Genomic DNA, 19,089 nt, shown 5'->3' with positions numbered 1-19,089 from the left:
CATTATAGATCTATATTGCTGTAGAAGGTATATAAGATTATGGAAAATAAACCTCGGGACCTTGGGCTGCTTGCTCAGGGTCCCCTGTGCCTCACTCTATTGTCGTCTCTTTTCCTCAGTTCCTTCACCGCCCCAGGTCCACGACTCTCCGAGGTCGACACTGGACCAGATGGACTTCACAGATATATTCAGAGCATTCCAGCCTAAAGCCACAGAATAAACATTCTTATTGAGCACAAATAGAACTTTCTCCAGAAGAGATCACATACTGCGTCACAAATCAGGTCTCAACCGGTACCAAAAGTATGGGATCATTCCCTGCATAGTTTCAGACCACGACACCTTGAAACTTGAACTCAATCATAAGACGAAATTTGAAAAGAACTCAAATACATGGAAGTTAAAGAGCATCCTATTAAAGAATGAATGGGTCAACCAGGAAATTAAAGAAGAATTAAAAGAATTCATGGGAACAAAGGAAAATGAAAACACAACGGTTCAAAACCTTTGGGATGCAGCAAAGGCAGTCCGGGGAGGGAAATATCAAGCAACAACAGCCTTTCTCAAGAAACAAGAAAGGTCCTAAAAACACAACCTAACCTTACACGTAAAGGAGCTGGAGAAAGAACAGCAAATAAAGCCGAAACCCAGCAGGATAAGAGAATTAATAACGATCAGAGCAGAAATCAATGAAATAGAAACCAAAAGAACAGTAGAACACAGCAACGAAACTAGGAGCTGGTTCTTTGAAAGAATTAATGGGATCGATAAACCCTGGCCAGACTTAGCAAAAAGAAAAGAGAAAGGATCCAAATAAATAAAATCATGAATGAAAGAGGAGAGATCACAACCAACACCAAGGAAATACAAACAATTTTAAGAACATATTAGGAACGACGATATGCCAACCAACTAGGCAATCTGGAAGAAATGGATGCATTCCTAGAGAGGTAGAAACTACCAAAACTGAACCAGGAAGAAACAGAAAACCTGAACCAACCCACAACCAGCAAGGAAATTGAAGCAGTAATCAAAAATCTCGCAACAAACAAAACTCCAGGGCCGGATGGCTTCCCTGGGTATTTCTAACAAACACTTAAAGAGGAATTAATGCCTATTCCTCTGAAGCTGTTTCAAAAAAATAGAAATGGAAGGAAATCTTCCAAACTCTTTCTATGAGGCCAGCATTACCTTGATCCCAAAACCAGACAAAGACCCCACCAAAAAGGAGAATGACAGACCAATGTCCCCGAAGAACACGGATGCAAAAATTCTCATCAAACTACTTGCCAATAGGAGCCAACAGTACATTAAGAGGATTATTCACCACAACCAAGTGGGACTTATTCCTGGGCTGCAAACGTGGTTCAATATCCCCAAATCAGTGTGATACGCTACATTAATAAAAGAAAGGACAAGAACCATATGATCCCCTCAATAGATGCAGAAAAAGCATTTGACAAAGTACAGCATAGTTTCCTTATTAAAACTCTTCACAGTGCAAGGATAGAGGGCACAGACCTCAATACCATAAAAGCCATCTATGAGAAGCCCACAGTGAATATCATTGTCAATGGGGAAAAACTGCGAGCTTTTCGCCTAAGGTCAGGAACACGGCAGGGATGTCCACTCTCACCACTGTTGTCCAACATGGTACTAGAAGTCCTAGCCTCAGCAATCAGACAATAAAAAGAAATAAAAGGCATTGGAATTGGCAAAGAAGAAGCCAAACTCTCACTCTTCGCAGGTGACGTAATACTCTATGTGGAAAACCCCAAAGACTCCACCCCAAAATTGCTAGAACTCATACAGGAATTCAGCAAAGTGGCAGGATATAAAATTAGTGCACAGAAATCAGTTGCATTTCTATACACTAACAATGCAACAGAAGAAGGAGAAATTAAGGAGTCGAACCCATTTACAATTGCACCAAAAACCATAAGTACCTAGGAATCAACCTAACCAAAGAGGCAAAGGATCTGTACTCTGAAAACTATAGAACACTCATGAGAGAAACTGAGGAAAACACAAAAAATGGAAAAACACTCCATGTTCATGGATTGGAAGAACAAATTTGTTAAAATGTCTATGCTACCGATACCCAGAGCAACCTGTGTATTCAATGCAATCTCTATCAAAATACCATCAACTTGTTTCACAGGGCTGGAATAAATCATCCTAAAATTTGTATGGAGCCAGAAAAGACCCCAAATAGCCAAAGGAATGTTGAAAAAGAAAACCAAAGCTGGTGGCATCACAATTCCAGACCTAAAGCTCTATGACAAAGCTATAATCATCAAGACAGTATGGTACTGGCACAAAAACAGACACATTGGACAATGAAACAGAACAGAGAACCCAGAAACGGACCCTCAACTCTATGGGCAACTCATCTTCGACAAAGCAGGAAAGAACGGCCAATGGAAAAAAGACAGTCTCTTCAACAAATGGTGTTGGGAAAATTGGACAGCCACACACAGAAGAATGACACTGGACCATTTTCTTACACCATACACAAAAATACACTCAAAATGGATGTAAGACATAAATTTGAGACAGGAACCCATCAAAATCCTGGAGGAGACCACAGGCAGCAACTTCTGCGACCTGGACTGCAGCAACTTCTTGCTGGACACGTCTCCAAAGGCAAGGGAAACGACTTCATCAAGATAAAAAGCTTTTGCACAGCAAAGGAAGCAGTGTACAAAACCAAAAGATGACTGACAGAATGGGAGAAGATATTTGCAAATGACATGTCAGATAAAGGGCTAGTATGCAAAATCTATATAGAAAGAACTTATCAAACTCAACACCCAAAGAACAAATAATCCACTCAAGAAACGGGTGGAAGATGGGAACAGACATTTCTCCACAGAAGACATTCAGATGGTCAAGAGACACATGGAAAAGTGTCCAACATTACTCGGCATCAGGGAAATAAATACAAATCAAAACCACAATAAGATATCACCTCACACCTGTTGGAATGGCTAAAATGAACAAGTCAGGAAACAACAGAAGTTGGCGGGGATGCAGACAATGGGGAACTCTCTTACACTGCTGGTGGGAATGCAAGCTTGTACAGCCACTCTGGAAAACAGTATGGAGGTTCCTCAAAAAGTTGAAAATAGAGCTACCCAACGACCCAGGAATTGCACTACTAAGGATTTACCCCAAAGATACAAATGTAGTGATCCGATGGGGCACCTGCATCCCAATGTTTACAGCAATTTTATTTATTTGAGAATGAGAGCTAGAGAGAGAGAGAGTGCACGAGTGGGGGGAAGGGCCGAGGGAGAGGGAGTAGCACACTCTCACTGAGCAGAGAGCCTGAAGCGGGGCTCTGTCCCAGGACCCTGGAATCATACCTGAGCTGAAGACAGACACTTAACTGACTGAACCACCAAGGCACCCCTCAGTACCCTACTTTAGACCCCATTTTGGGCATTAAATGAAAGGATACCTTTTATAAGAAAGGTCTAAGGAAGAACATTCTAGATGGGAATACTTGTAATATACAGTTGATCCTTGACCAACATGTCTTTGAACGGTACAGGTCTACTCTACTTACACATGGACTTTTTTTGATACTGCATTGTACTGTATTTTACGTTTTTCTCAATAACATTTTTTTCTCTAGCTTATTTTATTGTGAGAATATAGTATATAATACCTGTAATGTACAAAACACGTGTTAATGGATTATTTAATGTTATGGGTAAGGCTTCCAGAAGATAGAGAAATTAAGTCGAACTAGGCTATTAGTAGCTTAGTCTTTTAGATTCCATGCATAAGTGAAATCATATGGTATTTGCCTTTCTCTGAGTTATTTCACTTAGCAAAATACTGGGTCTACCAATGTTGTCACAAATGGCAAGATCCCATTCTTTTTTGTAGCTGAGTAATATTTCACTATATACATATAACACATCTTCTTTTTCCATTCGTCTATTGATGGACACTGAGGTTGCTTCCATACTCTCGTTATTGTAAATAATGTTTCAAAAAACACAGGGGTCCATACAACTTTTCGAATTAGTGTTTTCATTTTCTTTGGGTAAATACTCAGTAGTGGAATTACTGAATTGTATCGTATTTCTATTTTTAATTTTTTGAGGAACCATGACACTTTTTGACAGTAACATTATATTCAGGATTTATAAAACGAATAATCTGACAACACTACTAGACAGGCCTTGTAAAATTAATAACTCAATACCACTTGATGGGAGAAATTTTTATTGAAGCAATTTTATAATACCATTAATAAATACCATGTAAAATATAAACCACTTTTTCATATGACGTGACTTAAGGAACTACCAATGTAATGTTACTATCTTTTCCGCAAAAGCTCTTTTCCTAAAAATTTACTTCTGTGACTTTTGTTTATTTCCAGGTAAGAATTGTGCTTAGATAGTAGAAATAGCTTGAAGTCCTTAATAAATAGAACACATCTGCAATTTTATTTATACTTTTCCATTTATCAAAAATATAGGAGGGTAAGAAAATTATACACAGAAAAACAACATACAATGTATCAGCAAATTTTAATTTGAAGAATTATTAACTAGAAGGATTTTCTCATAACTGTTAGTTTTCAAACTATGCCCATAGAAATCTAAGGTTCCACTGGGGATACAGCAGGATTGAGGGAGAAGGAAGTTTACAGGTGTAGTCTTATCTCTCCTTTAGCTAAACAGCTCTACCTGTCTCTGTTTTATATAATACAGTTTAATGCAAAAAAACACAAAATTTAATTTCTATTCTTTGGAAAAAAAGTTTTTCCAAAGGTATAAAAGTCACTGACTTCGTCAAAGTCCCTAATTTTACATAAGAGACAAAAAGGATCCAGAGAGATTGTAGTTTGCCTGAGGTCAAAAAACCACCTGGCTGCAAGCCAGGAATGTGGTTTAGGTCTTACTGAGCCTAGAGTTTTATGCCAGTTACTTCCTCATATTCAGGAACAATGCATGCATTTTTAACTATAACTCAGAGAATATGAATACATAAAACTTTGTCATGTGGCTCAATAATGTTCAGGCATTAGGCACAAAATAGCTTTCTAACTAAATTATAAATTTTAAAGTCATGAAAAAAAGAAAGGGACAGAAGTTATCTTAACTCCTATTAAACAGTCAACATATGCAATTTAGAAGCACAAAGTTTTTTAACCAAAGGACAAGGAACTTGAAGGAGAAAATCTCTAGTTGAACCAAAGAACCTGAAACTGAGGAAATTCTTCCTTGAAAGAATTATTCATTTCCTCCAAATAAAACTTGGTTTATCCAAATCAATCAACAAATGAGTTACCTATGTTGTGGGTTATTTATAGCAAAATTTAAAACGCACAACAGATTTCTCTTTACCATCTAGCATGCTCTGTCCAACCTCTCATCATTAGTTGGTATGTACAAAAGACATGATTAACTTTAATTAGAATTTAAATCAAGTCAGAAATTATAGGTAAACCTTCATTTCCGTGTGAGGACTTTTCTCTACCTTCCTCACGACAGGAAGGGAGATTTACCTAAAGGGTGAATTTGGGAGAAGGCACTAAGCAATGCATACATGGTTCCAAATCTCTTCTTTAAAAAGATGTGCCTGCCATAGTAGCATGACTTCAAGTCTGCTCTCATCTTTGTGGGATGGGCATCAAACATTTGTTCCTTCCATTACAACTGTGTGTGGAAGTGCCTAATTTGGGATAAAGTACTGGGAAGCTCGCTGTGGCTACCTACCTAAACCATATCCTATTTGTTAGTATGTATTACTAATAAAGTTACTAAGCTTATCTCCATCTGCCTGACTCCTGTGTTCTCAACTCAGAAAAAGAGCAATGTCATCTGCCACGTACTCCACCACAGTTCCAACAAGAAAAATGACCAGACAACACTTAGACATGTTTTCTTCTTCCTTGACTTTATAACTAACATTCATTCTTCAAAGCAACATACTTGAAAGAGGGAAAAAGTTGAAAAGAACAACTTCAGAAACAAACATAGAAAGTCAGCCAAAATGAGGAGATAGGGGAGTATGTTCCAAATGAATGGACAATGCAACACTTCAGAAAAATAACTAAATGAAACAGAGATAAGTAGTCTACCTGATAAAGAGTTCAAAGTAATGGTCATAAAGATGCTCAGCAAACTTGGGAGGAGAATGGATGGCTTCAGTGAGAACTTCAACAAAGAGAAAATATAAAGAAGAACCAATCAGAGCTAAAGAATACAATAACTGAAATGAAAAATACACGAGAGGGAATCAACAGCAGATTGAAAGCTGCAGAAAAGACCAGTGATTTGCAAGACAGAGTAGTAGAAATCCTCCAAGCCAAAAAGAAAAAAAAGAATTTTAAAAATGAGGATAGGTTAAGGGACCTCCTAGGATCGAGCCCCACATTAGATCCCCTGCTCAGAGAGCCTGCTTCTCCCTTTCCCTCTGGCCCTCCCCTCCCACTTGTGTTCTCTCTCGCTTGCTCTGCTCCCTCTCTCTCTCGTAAATAAATTAAAATTAAAAAAAAAAAGGAGGGGTGCCTGGGTGGCTCAGTCATTAAGCGTCTGCCTTCGACTCAGGTCATGATCCCAGGGTCCTGGGACCGAGCCCCACATCAGGCTCCCAGCTCAGCAGGAAGCCTGCTTCTCTCTCTCCCCCTTACCCTGCTTGTGTTCTCTCTCTGGCTGTCTCTGTCAAATAAATAAATAAAATCCTCAAAAAAAAAAAAAAAGGAAATCCATAACTAGAAGTAAAAAAAATTATGAAAGAAAGTTTTATTGGGGGAGGCCTGGGTGGCTCAGTCGGTTAAGCATCTACCTTCGGCTCAGGTCATGATCCCGGGGTCCTGGGATCGAGCCCCGCATCAGGCTCCCTGCTCCGTGGGAAGCCTGCTTCTTCCACCCTTCCCCTGCTCTCTCTCTCAAATAAATAAAATCTTTTTTTTTTTTAAAGAAAGTTTTATTGGTAAAAGCAAACATACAGTAAAGGTAATAGATTAATCACTTTTATAAAGCCAGTATGAAGGTTAAAAGACAAAAGTAGGGGTGGAGCAAGATGGCGGAGGAGTAGGAGACCTGGATTTTGTCTCCTCTCAGGAATTCAGCTGGATAGGGATCAAACCATTCTGAACACCTACAAACTCAACAGGAGATCAAAGAAAAGAATAGCAACAACTCTCTGAACAGAAAAGCGACCACTTTCGGGAAGGTAGGACGTGCGGAGAAGTGAATCCGAGGCGATATTCGGGAGGATAGACGGTGGGGGAGGGGCCTGCGTTGGCCACTTCTGGCAAGTGATAGACCCGCGGAGCACAAAATCGGAACTTTTAAAAGTCTGCTCCGCCGAGGGACGTCACTCTGGTGGCTAAGTGGGGGGTGGAACCCTCCGGGACAGTGTGGTCTCAGGACCCTCGGGGTCACAGAAAGACCGGGGGTGCCTGAGTGCGGCAGAGCTCCCAGGTAACGGAGCAGGGAAGCCGGCTGCAGAGGCGGAGCCCAGGCGCAGGCTCTCAGCTCGGGGTTGCCATAAACCGTGATCCGCGGCACAGTGGGGCCACTGCTCCAACAGCAGGGACCCAACAAGCGGCAGATCCGGGGAGACTCACCTTCCTCCCCTGGGAGGAGCCGCGCAGGAGTGCACCGCAGGGATCTGCTGGGTTTGGAGACTCCACCCGGGGTCGGGTGCCAGAGATAGAAACGGGCGGTCACAGGCCGGGGGAGCACGGAGTGCGGCCGGAGACCGGGGAGACAGGAGTGACTGACAGCTTTTCTCTGGGGGCTCACTGAAAGCGGGGCCCCAAGTTCTCTGCTCCTCTGGGGTGGAGATTGGGAGGCCGCCATTTTCACTCTCCGCCTCCAAAGCTGTACGGAAAGCTCACAGGGAACAAAAGCCCCGGAGAGCAAACCTGAGCAGATTACTTAGCTGGGAGGGGGCAAGGGCGGGGCAATTCCGCCTCCGGCAGAGACATTTGGAAACCACGGCAACAGGCCCCTCCCCAGAAGATCAGCGAGAACAGCCAGCCAAGACCAAGTTTACCGATCAATGAGAACGGCAGAACTCCAGCGCTGGGGGAATACTGCACATAGAATTCATGGCTTTTTTACCATGATTCTTTAGTCTTTCAAAGTTAATTTTTTTAACTGTCTTTTTTTCTTTTTGTTTCTTTTTGAATTTTTCTTTTTCCATTTTTCAACCAACATCTTATCAATCCCTTTTTTTAAAAAAAACATTTTTATTTTCCATTTTTAGAGTCATATTCTATCCCTTCATAGTAGTTACCCGTATTTTTGGCTTATATATATAAGTTGTTCTCTCTTTAAAATTTTGAGATAGTTTCTTCTAACAGATTAAAATATACCCTAAATCTCTAGTATATGGTGTTTTCTATTCCCCTGCCTGATCACATTCTCTCCCCCTTTTTTTTCTTTTCTTTTTTCTTTTTTTAAATCCTCTTTTCTTTTTTCAAACAACTTCTTATCAATTCCTTTTATAAAATTTTTTATAATTTCCAACTTTACAGTCATATTCCATCTCTTCATCATATCAACCCTTATTTTTGTACATATATAAGTTTTTCTTTCTGTAAAATTTTGGGAGGCACTTTCTTCTAAAAGACCAAAATACACCCCAAATCTAGTGTGTGGCACTGATCTATATACCAGCCTGATCATATTTGATCACATTCTGGTTTTTTGTTGTTGTTTTGTTTTGTTTGTCTTTGTTTTTATCTTTATCTTTATCTTTTTCTTTTTCTTTTTTTTCTTTTTCTTTTTCTCTCTTTCCCTTTCTTTTCCCAGTGCTTCAGGTCTTTTCTGATTTGTTTAGAGTATATTTTCTGGGGACGTTGTTACTCTGCTACCATTTTGTTCTCTCATTAATCTATTCTCCTCTGCAAAAAATGACAAGATGGAACAAATCACCTCAACAAAAAGAACAAGAGGTAGTACCGACTGCCAGGGACCTACTCAATACGGACATTAGTACGATGTCAGATCTAGAGTTCAGAATCATCACTTTAAAGATACTAGCTGGGCTTGAAAAAAACACGGAAGTTATTAGAGAAACCCTTTCTGAAGAAGTAAAAGAACTAAAATCTAACCAAGTAGAGATCAAAAAGGCTATTAATGAGGTGCAATCAAAAATGGGGGCGCTAACGGCTAGAATAAATGAGGCAGAAGAGACAATCAGTAATATAGAAGATGAAATGATGGAAAATAAAGAAGCTGAGAAAAAGAGAGATAAACAACTACTGGATCACGAGGGCAGAATTCGAGAGATAAGCGATACCATAAGACGAAACAACATTAGAATAATTGGGATCCCAGAAGAAGAAGAAAGAGAGAGAGGGGCAGAAGGTATAATGGAGCAAATTATAGCAGAGAACTTCCCTAATTTGGGGAAGGAAACAGGCATCAAAATCCAGGAAGCACAGAGAACCCCTCTCAAAATCAATAAAAATAGGTCAACACCCCGACATCTAATAGTAAAACTTACAAGTCTCATAGACAAAGAGAGAATCCTTAAAGCAGCTCGGGAGAAGAGATCTGTAACCTACAATGGTAGAAACATTAGATTGGCAACAGACCTATCCACAGAGACCTGGCAGGCCAGAAAGGACTGGCAGGATATATTCAGAGCACTAAATGAGAAAAATATGCAGCCAAGAATACTATATTCAGGTAGGCTGTCATTGAAAATTGAAGGAGAGATAAAAAGCTTCCAGGACAAACAAAAACTAAAGGAATCTGCAAACATGAAACCAGCTCTACAAGAAATCTTGAAAGGGGTCCTCTAAGCAAAGAGAGAGCCTAAAAGCAACATAGACCAGAAAGGAACACAGACAATATACGGTAACAGTAACCTTACAGGCAATACAATGGCACTAAATTCCTATCTTTCAATAGTTACCCTGAATGTAAATGGGCTAAATGCCCCAATCAAAAGACACAGGCTATCAGACTGGATAAAAAACAAGACCCATCGATATGCTGTCTGCAAGAGACTCACTTTAGAACCAAAGACACCCCCAGATTGAAAGTGAGGGGGTGGAAAACCATTTCCCATGCTAATGGACACCCAAGAAAGCTGGGGTGGCAATCCTTATATCAGACAAATTACATTTTAAGCCAAAGACTGTAATAAGAAATGAGGAAGGACATTATATCCTCCTTAAAGGATCTATTCAACAAGAAGATCTAACAATTGTAAATATCTATGCCCCTAACATGGGAGCAGCCAGTTATATAAGGCAATTAATAACAAAAGCAAAGAAACACATCGACAACAATACAATAATAGTGGGGGACTTTAACACCCCCCTCACTGAAATGGATAGATCGTCTAAGCAAAAGGTCAATTAGGAAATAAAGACATTAAATGACACACTGGACCAAATGGACGTTACAGACATGCTCAGAACATTCCACCCCAAAGCAACGGAATAAACATTCTTCTCTAGTGCCCATGGAACATTCTCCAGAATTGATCACATCCTAGGTCATAAATCAGGTCTCAACCGGTACCAAAAGATTGGGATCATTCCCTGCCTAGTTTCAGACCACAATGCTTTGAAACTAGAACTCAATCACAAGAGGAAAGTTGGAAAGAACTCAAATACATGGAGGCTAAAGAGCATCCTACTGAAGAATGAATGGGTCAACAAGGAAATTATAGAAGAATTAAAAAAATACATGGAAACCAATGAAAATGAAAACACAACTATTCAAAATCTTTGGGATGCAGCAAAGGCAGTCCTACGAGGAACGTATATAGCAATACAAGCCTTTCTCAAGAAACAAGAAAAGTCTCAAGTACACAACCTAACCCTACACCTAAAGGAGCTGGAGAAAGAACAGCAAATAAAGCCTAAACCCAGCAGGAGAAGAGAAATAATAAAGATCAGAGTAGAAATCAATGAAATAGAAACTAAAAGAACAGTAGAACAGATCAACGAAACTAGGAGCTGGTTCTTTGAAAGAATTAACAAGATTGATAAACCCCTGGCCAGACATATCAAAAAGAGAAGAGAAATGCCCCAAATCAACAAAATCATGAATGAAAGAGGAGAGATCACAACCAACAGCAAAGAAATACAAACAATTATAAGAACATATTATGAGCAACTCTATGCCAGCAAATTAGATAACCTGGAAGAAATGGATGCATTCCTAGAGATGTATCAACTACCAAAACTGAACCAGGAAGAAATAGAAAACCTGAACAGACCTACAACCACTAAGGAAATTGAAGCAGTCATCAAAAATCTCCCAACAAGCAAGAGCCCAGGGCCAGATGGCTTCCCAGGGGAATTCTACCAAACATTTCAAGAAGAAGTAATACCTTTTCTTCTGAAACTGTTCCAAAAAATAGAAATGGAAGGAAAACTTCCAAACTCATTTTATGAGGCCAGCATTACCTTGATCCCAAAACCAGACAAAGACCCCATCAAAAAGGAGAATTACAGACCAATATCCCTGATGAACATGGATGCAAAAATTCTCACCAAAATACTAGCCTATAGAATCCAACAGTACATTAAAAGGATTATTCACCATGACCAAGTGGGATTTATCCCTGGGCTGCAAGGTTGGTTCAACATCCGCAAATCAATCAATGTGATACATTAACAAAAGAAAGAACAAGAATCATATGATCCTCTCAATAGATGCAGAAAAAGCTTTCGACAAAGTACAGCATCCTTTCTTGATCAAAACTCTTCAGAGTATAGGGATAGAGGGTACATACCTCAATATCATAAAAGCCATCTATGAAAAACCTACAGCGAATATCATTCTCAATGGGGAAAAACTGAGAGCTTTCCCCCTAAGGTCAGGAACGTGGCAGGGATGACCACTATCACCACTGCTATTCAACGTAGTATTAGAAGTCCTAGCCACAGCAATCAGACAACAAAAAGAAATAAAAGGCATCCGAATTGGCAAAGAAGACGTCAAACTCTCACTCTTTGCAGATGATATGATACTTTATGTGGAAAACCCAAAAGACCACCCGAAACCTGCTAGAACTCATACAGGAATTCAGTAAAGTGGCAGGATATAAAATCAATGCACAGAAGTCAGTGGCATTCCTATACACCAACAACAAGACAGAAGAAAGAGAAATTAAGGAGTCGAACCCATTTACAATTGCACCCAAAACCATAAGATACCTAGGAATAAATCTAACCAAAGAGACAAAGGATGTGTACTCAGAACACTAAAAAATACTCATGAAAGAAATTGAGGAAGACACAAAGAATTGAAAAAACATTCCATTCTCATGGATTGGAAGAACAAATATTGTGAAGATGTCAATACTACATAGAGCAATCGACACGTTCAATGCAATCCCCATCAAACTACCATCCACTTTTTTCAAAGAAATGGAACAAATAATCCTAAAATTTGTATGGAACCAGAAAAGACCCCAAATAGCCAGAGGAATGTTGAAAAAGAAAAGCAAAGCTGGTGGCATCACAATTCCGGACTTCCAGCCCTATTACAAAGCTGTCATCATCAAGACAGCATGGTACTGGCACAAAAACAGACACATAGATCAATGGAACAGAATAGAGAGCCCAGAAATGGACCCTCAACTCTATGGTCAACTCATCTTTGACAAAGCAGGAAAGAATCTCCAATGGAAAAAAGACAGTCTCTTCAACAAATGGTGTTGGGAAAATTGGACAGCCACATGCAGAAGAATGAAACTGGACCATTTCCTTACACCACACACAAAAATAGACTCCAAATGGTTGAACGACCTCAATGTGAGACAGGAGTCCATCAAAATCCTAAAGGAGAACACAGGCAGCAACATCTTTGACCTCAGCCGAAGCAACTTCTTCCTAGAAACATCGCCAAAGGCAAGGGAAGCAAAGGCAAAAATGAACTATTGGGACTTCATCAAGATAAAAAGCTTTTGAAAAGCAAAGGAAAGAGTCAACCAAACCAAAAGACAACCGACAGAATGGGAGAAGATATTTGCAAATGACTTATCAGATAAAGGGCTAGTATCCAAAATCTATAAAGAACTCATCAAACTCAACACCCAAAGAACAAAGAATCCAATCAAGAAATGGGCAGAAGACATGAACAGACATTTTTCCAAAGAAGACATCCAAATGGCCAACAGACACATGAAAAAGTGCTCAATATCGCTCGGCATCAGGGAAATCCAAATCAAAACCTTAATGAGATACCACCTCACACCAGTCAGAATGGCTAAAATTAACAAGTCAGGAAACGACAGATGTTGGCAGGGATGCGGAGAAAGGGGAACCCTCCTACACTGTTGGTGGGAATGCAAGCTGGTGCAGCCACTCTGGAAAACTGTACGGAGGTTCCTCAAAAAGTTGAAAATAGAGCTACCATATGATCCAGCAATTGCACTACTGGGTATACACCCCAAAGATACAAAAGTAGGGATCCGAAGGGGTACGTGCATCCCAATGTTTATAGCGGCAATGTCCACAATAGCCAAACTGTGGAAAGAGCCAAGATGTCCATGGACAGATGAATGGCTAAAGAAGCTGTGGTATATATATACAATGGAATATTATGCAGCCATCAAAAGGAATGAGATCTTGCCATTTGCAACGACGTGGATGGAACTGGAGGGTATTATGTTGAGTGAAATAAGTCAAACAGAGAAAGACATGTATCATATGATCTCACTGATATGAAGAATTCTTAATTGCAGGAAACAAACTGAGGGTTGCTGGAGTGGGGGGTGGGGTGGGAGGGATGGGGTGACTGGGTGATAGACACTGGGGAGGGTATGTGCTCTGGTAAGCAGTGTGAATTTTGCAAGACTGTTGAATCTCAGATCTGTACCTCTGAAACAAATAATGCAATATATGTTAAGAAAAAAAAGAAGAAGAAGGTAGCGGGAGGGGAAGAATGAAGCGGGGGAAATCGGAGGGGTAGACGCACCATGAGAGACAATGGACTCTGAAAAACAAACTGAGGGTTCTAGAGGGGAGGGGGGTGGGAGGATGGGTTAGCCTGGTGGTGGGTATTGAGGAGGGCACATTCTGCATGGAGCACTGGGTGTTATGCACAAACAATGAATCATGGAACACTTCATCTAAAACTAATGATGTAATGTATGGGGATTAACATAAGAATAAAAAAAAATTAAAAAAAAAAGACAAAAGTAGTAATATCAGTTGTATCTACAGTAATTAGTTAAGGGATATAGAAAATAAAAAGATATAAACTAAGACATCAAATAAATAAAACAAGGTGGGGTGTAAAAATGTGTTTTTAAAATGTGTTTGAACTTAAGGAACCATCAACTTAAAATAGAGTGCTATATACATAGGGTGTTATATATGAACTTCATGGTGATCACAAACCAAAAATCTAAAGGCATCCAAGCATAACACTAAAGAAAGTCCTCAAATTAGAAGGGAAGGGAGCAAGACAATAAGGATGCTGAATGAAGGAACAAGATTGAGGCCACATTTACCACGAGCCTATGCTACTTTTGTCTACATTAATAAGACCATGAATATACCATCAAAACCATAAAGCTATGTGCATTCACTGAAATGGATATTTTAATAACAATGATACACAAAGGAAACTAGCTGCTATTTAAAGACTCCCTATCATTCCCATCTTAGTCATCAATCATTTAAGTGATGGCAAGATAGATATATGTGAATTTCTTTTTAAAAATTCAAATTGTGGGGCATCTGGGTGGCTCAGTCACAGTTAAGTGTCTGATCTTGATTTTGGCTCAGGTCACAATCTCAGGGTTGTGAGACTGAGCCCTACATCGGGCTCTGCACTGAGCATGGAGCCTGCTTACCCTCTGTTCCTCACCCCCTGCTTGCACCCCCTCTCTGAAAAAAAAAAATCAAATATTTGCTTGATTTAGCTATTTAGAAAATGCTCTACAACTGCTCAAGACATTTTGTAAAACGTGAAATAGAAGTGTTATAAGTAAAAAAAAAAAAATGCTGTAAGTAAGAAAGCGATTAAAAATGTACTCTCATGAAAGAAAAGAGGTCATGAGACTGGGCCCTAAGTAGGGTTCCACGCTCAGTGGGGAGTCTGCTTGAAAGTTGCATGCTCTCTCTCCCTCTTGTGCACTCTCTCTCTCTAAAATAATAAAATCTTTAGGGGCACCTGGGTGGCTCAGTCATTAAGCGTCTGCCTTTGGCTCAGGTCGTGATCCCAGGGTCCTGGGATCAAGCCCCGCATCAGGCTCCCTGCTTGGAGGGAAGCCTGCTTCTCCCTCTCCCACTGCTCCTGCTTGTGTTCCCTCTCTCACTGTGTCTCTGTCAAATAAATAAATAAAATCTTCAAAAAATAAAATGAAATAAAATAAATAAAATCTTTAAAAAATAGTAAAATATTTCAGTTTAGTTATATCTACTAAATAAAGTTAATAATAGGTATCTCTTGAAAGTAAGAGCTCCAAGAACTAAAAAAAAATCATAAAATTTCCATCTCATTTCTTTATTAGCACATATAATTATGACTTTTACTTAGTGTGTGTTAGTTAAGCAACTCAGAATTTCACCAAATTAAAAACAAAAATTATATCAGAAATCTGAAACCCAAGGAAAAAAAAGATAACTAACCTTGGTCAAGAAAGTCTCAATGCCATTCTTTGTAGGCCATGAGCTTGAGGTAGGAATGACTAGGTTTTCTCTTGGAGCAACATATGTATTCAACAGTGAACTATTATTCATATTTCTAACAGAAGGCAATTCTAGGACAGGGCTCATAGCAATAGTATTAATCAAAGACTTTTTTTGCTGTGTCTCCACCAGAAGTTTGGTACTGGTCTCTGCCAGCTTCTCATTAGTCCTGTTAAGATTACAAAACACAATGCTTAGTATTTCATTTCTCCCCAAATCATTCCTAAATGACTTGCATTTTTTTAAAGTTTCCATAATAGTAAACAGAATGTGTCATTAAACAGTGTTTTAACACTGAAAGTGTGACAGAGCAGACCTACAATATATAATGATAGGTTTAAAATTGTTCTAAAGAAGTACATATATTTCTAGAGATTCCTAACTAACAAGTAATTCAAATTAAGGAGGGAGAGAAATGGCTATGAGTGATGCACATGGCTTAACAGGTAATACCTGCTGCCTTCTGGAATGGCTGGACTTACAAGATTCTTGAGGATGCCATTACACATACTTATATTTAGTAAACCAGGATGCCATTACATATACTTCTATTTAGTAAACCAGTTTAGAGATATAAAAATATAAAACCATCCCCGGGGGCTGGGTGCTCAGTCAGTTAACCATCTGCCTTCGGCTCAGGTCATGACCCCAGAGTCCTGGAATCGAGCTCCTGCTTTTCCCTCAACCTCTGCCTGCCGCTCCCCCTGCTTGAGCTCACTCGCTCGCTCTCTGTCAAATAAATACATAAAATGTTTAAAATAAAAATAAAAATAAACCATCCCTCAAAGACATTTTCAAGCATTGGCTTTCACCACTCTTGTACATTTCACTCATTACCTCAGAGAAATTGAACACTTGGCACTGAGGAATAATTTAGACCAACAATTGCTAGATGGCAGAGTTGTGATCAGAAAGAAATAAAACAGCTCCAGAGCCAATTAGGTTATAACACAGTTACCAGGGTACTGGAGGTGGAATCTACCCTTTCTGTCTTTCACCCAGCCCCTCCTCATGTCCACCATGGTGCTATTTTTAGCCACTTTGGGAATTATACTGCCTTTTGCCCCTAGGGGAATCTTTTTGTATTTCATATGTATACTTTTATGTAAGGTAGAAAAACTACAAAGAACAGTTTGTTTCAAAGCACCCTCTATTTGGTAATAATAACAAAAATCACAATCAAAAAAGTAAATTTACCAAGCTGCCAGGATGTGCAGTTTGGGTTAAAGATGCACTCTTCCAAAAATAAACTAATATTAATAAGCTCATTTCTATATAGGGCAATTCTGACAAACAATTTTATAATAACATGTTGTCTAAATTATAAAGCTTCTAACCATTAGCTTAAAGACTAGGAGATCAGATTAACTGAAAATATTAAGGGGAAAAAAATAAAATCACGTAAAACCAAAAGAAGGAGGAGAAATGCAAACTGTGTTGGACTAACATTTCAAAGGTAAGTTCTTTTACAAACATCATATTCCAAAATTAAACTATCTAATTGGCTTTCACTTCCTACTCATCTCATGAACCTGGTTCCATAAAAATTATGCTTTAGAGACAAGTTAACAAGCTAAATCTATTTTCTATGATTCTGTTTTAACTTACTTGTTCAGTTCATTTGTCAATGACGTTCGAACTTTTAATTCTTCTAGGTAGAGTTGCTTGTATTTTTCCAATTCTGTTTTATAAAAATCTTGAGAACTTTTCATTCTGGATAGTTCAAATTCCAGGTCTTCAATTCTGAGTTCCATTTGATTTCTTATTAAAGCATTATTAGTTTCTCTTATCTGTCCTAAGCTTTCTTGAGATGCTACTTGTGTCTAAAGCAAATTAAAAGCATACTTTTAAAATAAGTTATAATCTGGGTAATTATAGTATATTTCTTTCCTTTAGTTTTGAGTCAATGATTCAGAGAGCAATTGTAAATGTGAAAAAAAAGCTGAAGTATAAAATATTTATCATCAATGTCAACTGAATTAAATCTGAATGATAAAGTTCAATCATTCTTATATTAGAACTCATGCAATCTGATAATTCAGAGAATAATAGTCATTTAAAAAATTTAAAAAGTGAACAATACAACTTAAGAATAATCCAAGTACAGGGGGTGCCTGCCTGGCTTAGTCGGTTGAGCGCCCGACTCTGGGTTTCTGCTCAATCATGATCTCAGTGTCCTGAGATAAAGCCCTGGGTCATACTTAGCATGGAGTCTGCCTGGGATTCTTTCTCTCCCTCTGTGCATCCCCTCACCCGTGCTTTCTAAATAAATAAATAAATATCTTAAAAAAAATAATCCAAGTATGGTACAATTTTTTTTTTTTTTAAGTAGGCTTCATGCTGGGCTTGATTTCATGAGCCTGAGCTGCTCCACCAACTGAGCCACCCAGGCACCCCATGGTTAAAATTTTTAAAACACCATCTTTTCTTTTCCTGTCAATAGTCTTGTTTTATACCAACTGATCTTAAAAAATAAAATGATTCTCTACTGTGAATCATTCTGAAAAATCAATTTAGTGAGAATAATGATGAAAACTGAAATTTTTAAAGAGAAGGAACAAATGCTTCCAAAATTTACCAAATTGCTATAAAGGAAGTAGAGGAAAACTATACAATGCATATAACCAAAATGTAACTTGCACTGAAATGATTAAAACATACTACAGATCAATAAATTAACCTGGAAAAACAGATTGGCTTCTTCTAATTTTTCTGTTATATTCAATCTTGTTCTTTCTTCAAGCTCCCATTTATATTGTTCTATTTTACTGTATTCTACCATACTGAATTCTACATGACTTCTGAGGTTTACTAGTTGTTCCAACTTCTTTTTATTCTTCTCTAGTTTTTCATACTTCTTCTGCATTTCCTTCATAGATGTTAACTCCTGGGTAAGAAGCTGGTTGTTTGCATCCAGGTATAGACATTTTGAAGATGCAGTTTCCAGTTTTGCTGTAAGATCATCAACCTGCATGAATAAAATAATACAGTTTGGAAGTAGAGTGAAAATAGTCTAATGCAAAACTATGACCAAGTTTTTTTTTTAAAGATTTTATTTTTAAGTCTCTACACCCAACACGGGGCTCGAACTCACAACGCCCAAGATCAAGAGTCACACGCTCTACAGACAGAGCCAGCCAGGTGCTCAAATTTTAAAATAAATTCATTTTCAACAAAATGTTATCTATATTGTAAGTAGAGTCTTGGAATGTGGAACCTCAAATAACTCAGAAAATCAAGAACAAAATTAAAACCACTAGTAGTTACTAAAAGAGATCTCTGCTATTGTTCTCTTTGCCACATATTTATACTTTTATTTTTTTATGATTGTTTCAGATCTTTCCTCCATAAAGTAACTGTAAGTCATCTCTTAGTAGGAAGTCTCTTAACCCTTCCCTCATCTTAACACTCCATAATTTTTTAAAAGATTTTATTTATTT

General features: G+C 38.6%; 1 protein-coding gene across 1 annotated transcript; it reads right to left on the bottom strand.

Annotated features, from left to right (window-relative positions):
* Window positions 1-188: 188 nt before the first annotated feature.
* LOC110580602 (ankyrin repeat domain-containing protein 26-like) lies at window positions 189-18,627 on the bottom strand. Its single transcript, XM_044912173.1, has 4 exons — window positions 18,330-18,627; window positions 17,258-17,472; window positions 15,590-15,818; window positions 189-203 (listed from the first exon to the last, which is right to left on the bottom strand). Exons 1-4 carry the CDS (start codon window positions 18,621-18,623, stop codon window positions 189-191), a joined length of 753 nt encoding a protein of 250 aa, XP_044768108.1. The 5' UTR covers window positions 18,624-18,627.
* Between the last annotated feature and the right edge of the window lie 462 nt (window positions 18,628-19,089).

This window comes from Neomonachus schauinslandi, unplaced genomic scaffold, assembly GCF_002201575.2.
Source record: "Neomonachus schauinslandi unplaced genomic scaffold, ASM220157v2 HiC_scaffold_257, whole genome shotgun sequence".
Taxonomy (NCBI): Eukaryota; Metazoa; Chordata; class Mammalia; order Carnivora; family Phocidae; genus Neomonachus; species Neomonachus schauinslandi.
The sequence above is the reverse complement of the archived record's forward strand: the minus strand, read 5'-3'. Positions and strand labels throughout refer to the sequence as shown.

Bases quoted from the DNA above. Each gene is read 5' to 3' on its own strand.
- LOC110580602 (XM_044912173.1), bottom strand. From the start codon at position 18,623: ATGCAGGTTGATGATCTTACAGCAAAACTGGAAACTGCATCTTCAAAA. The intron at 17,473-18,329 runs GTTAATTTATTG...AATTTGCTTTAG, and splicing joins AAGCCAATCTGTTTTTCCAG to ACACAAGTAGCATCTCAAGA. The intron at 15,819-17,257 runs GTAAGTTAAAAC...TAATCTTAACAG, and splicing joins TTGACAAATGAACTGAACAA to GACTAATGAGAAGCTGGCAG.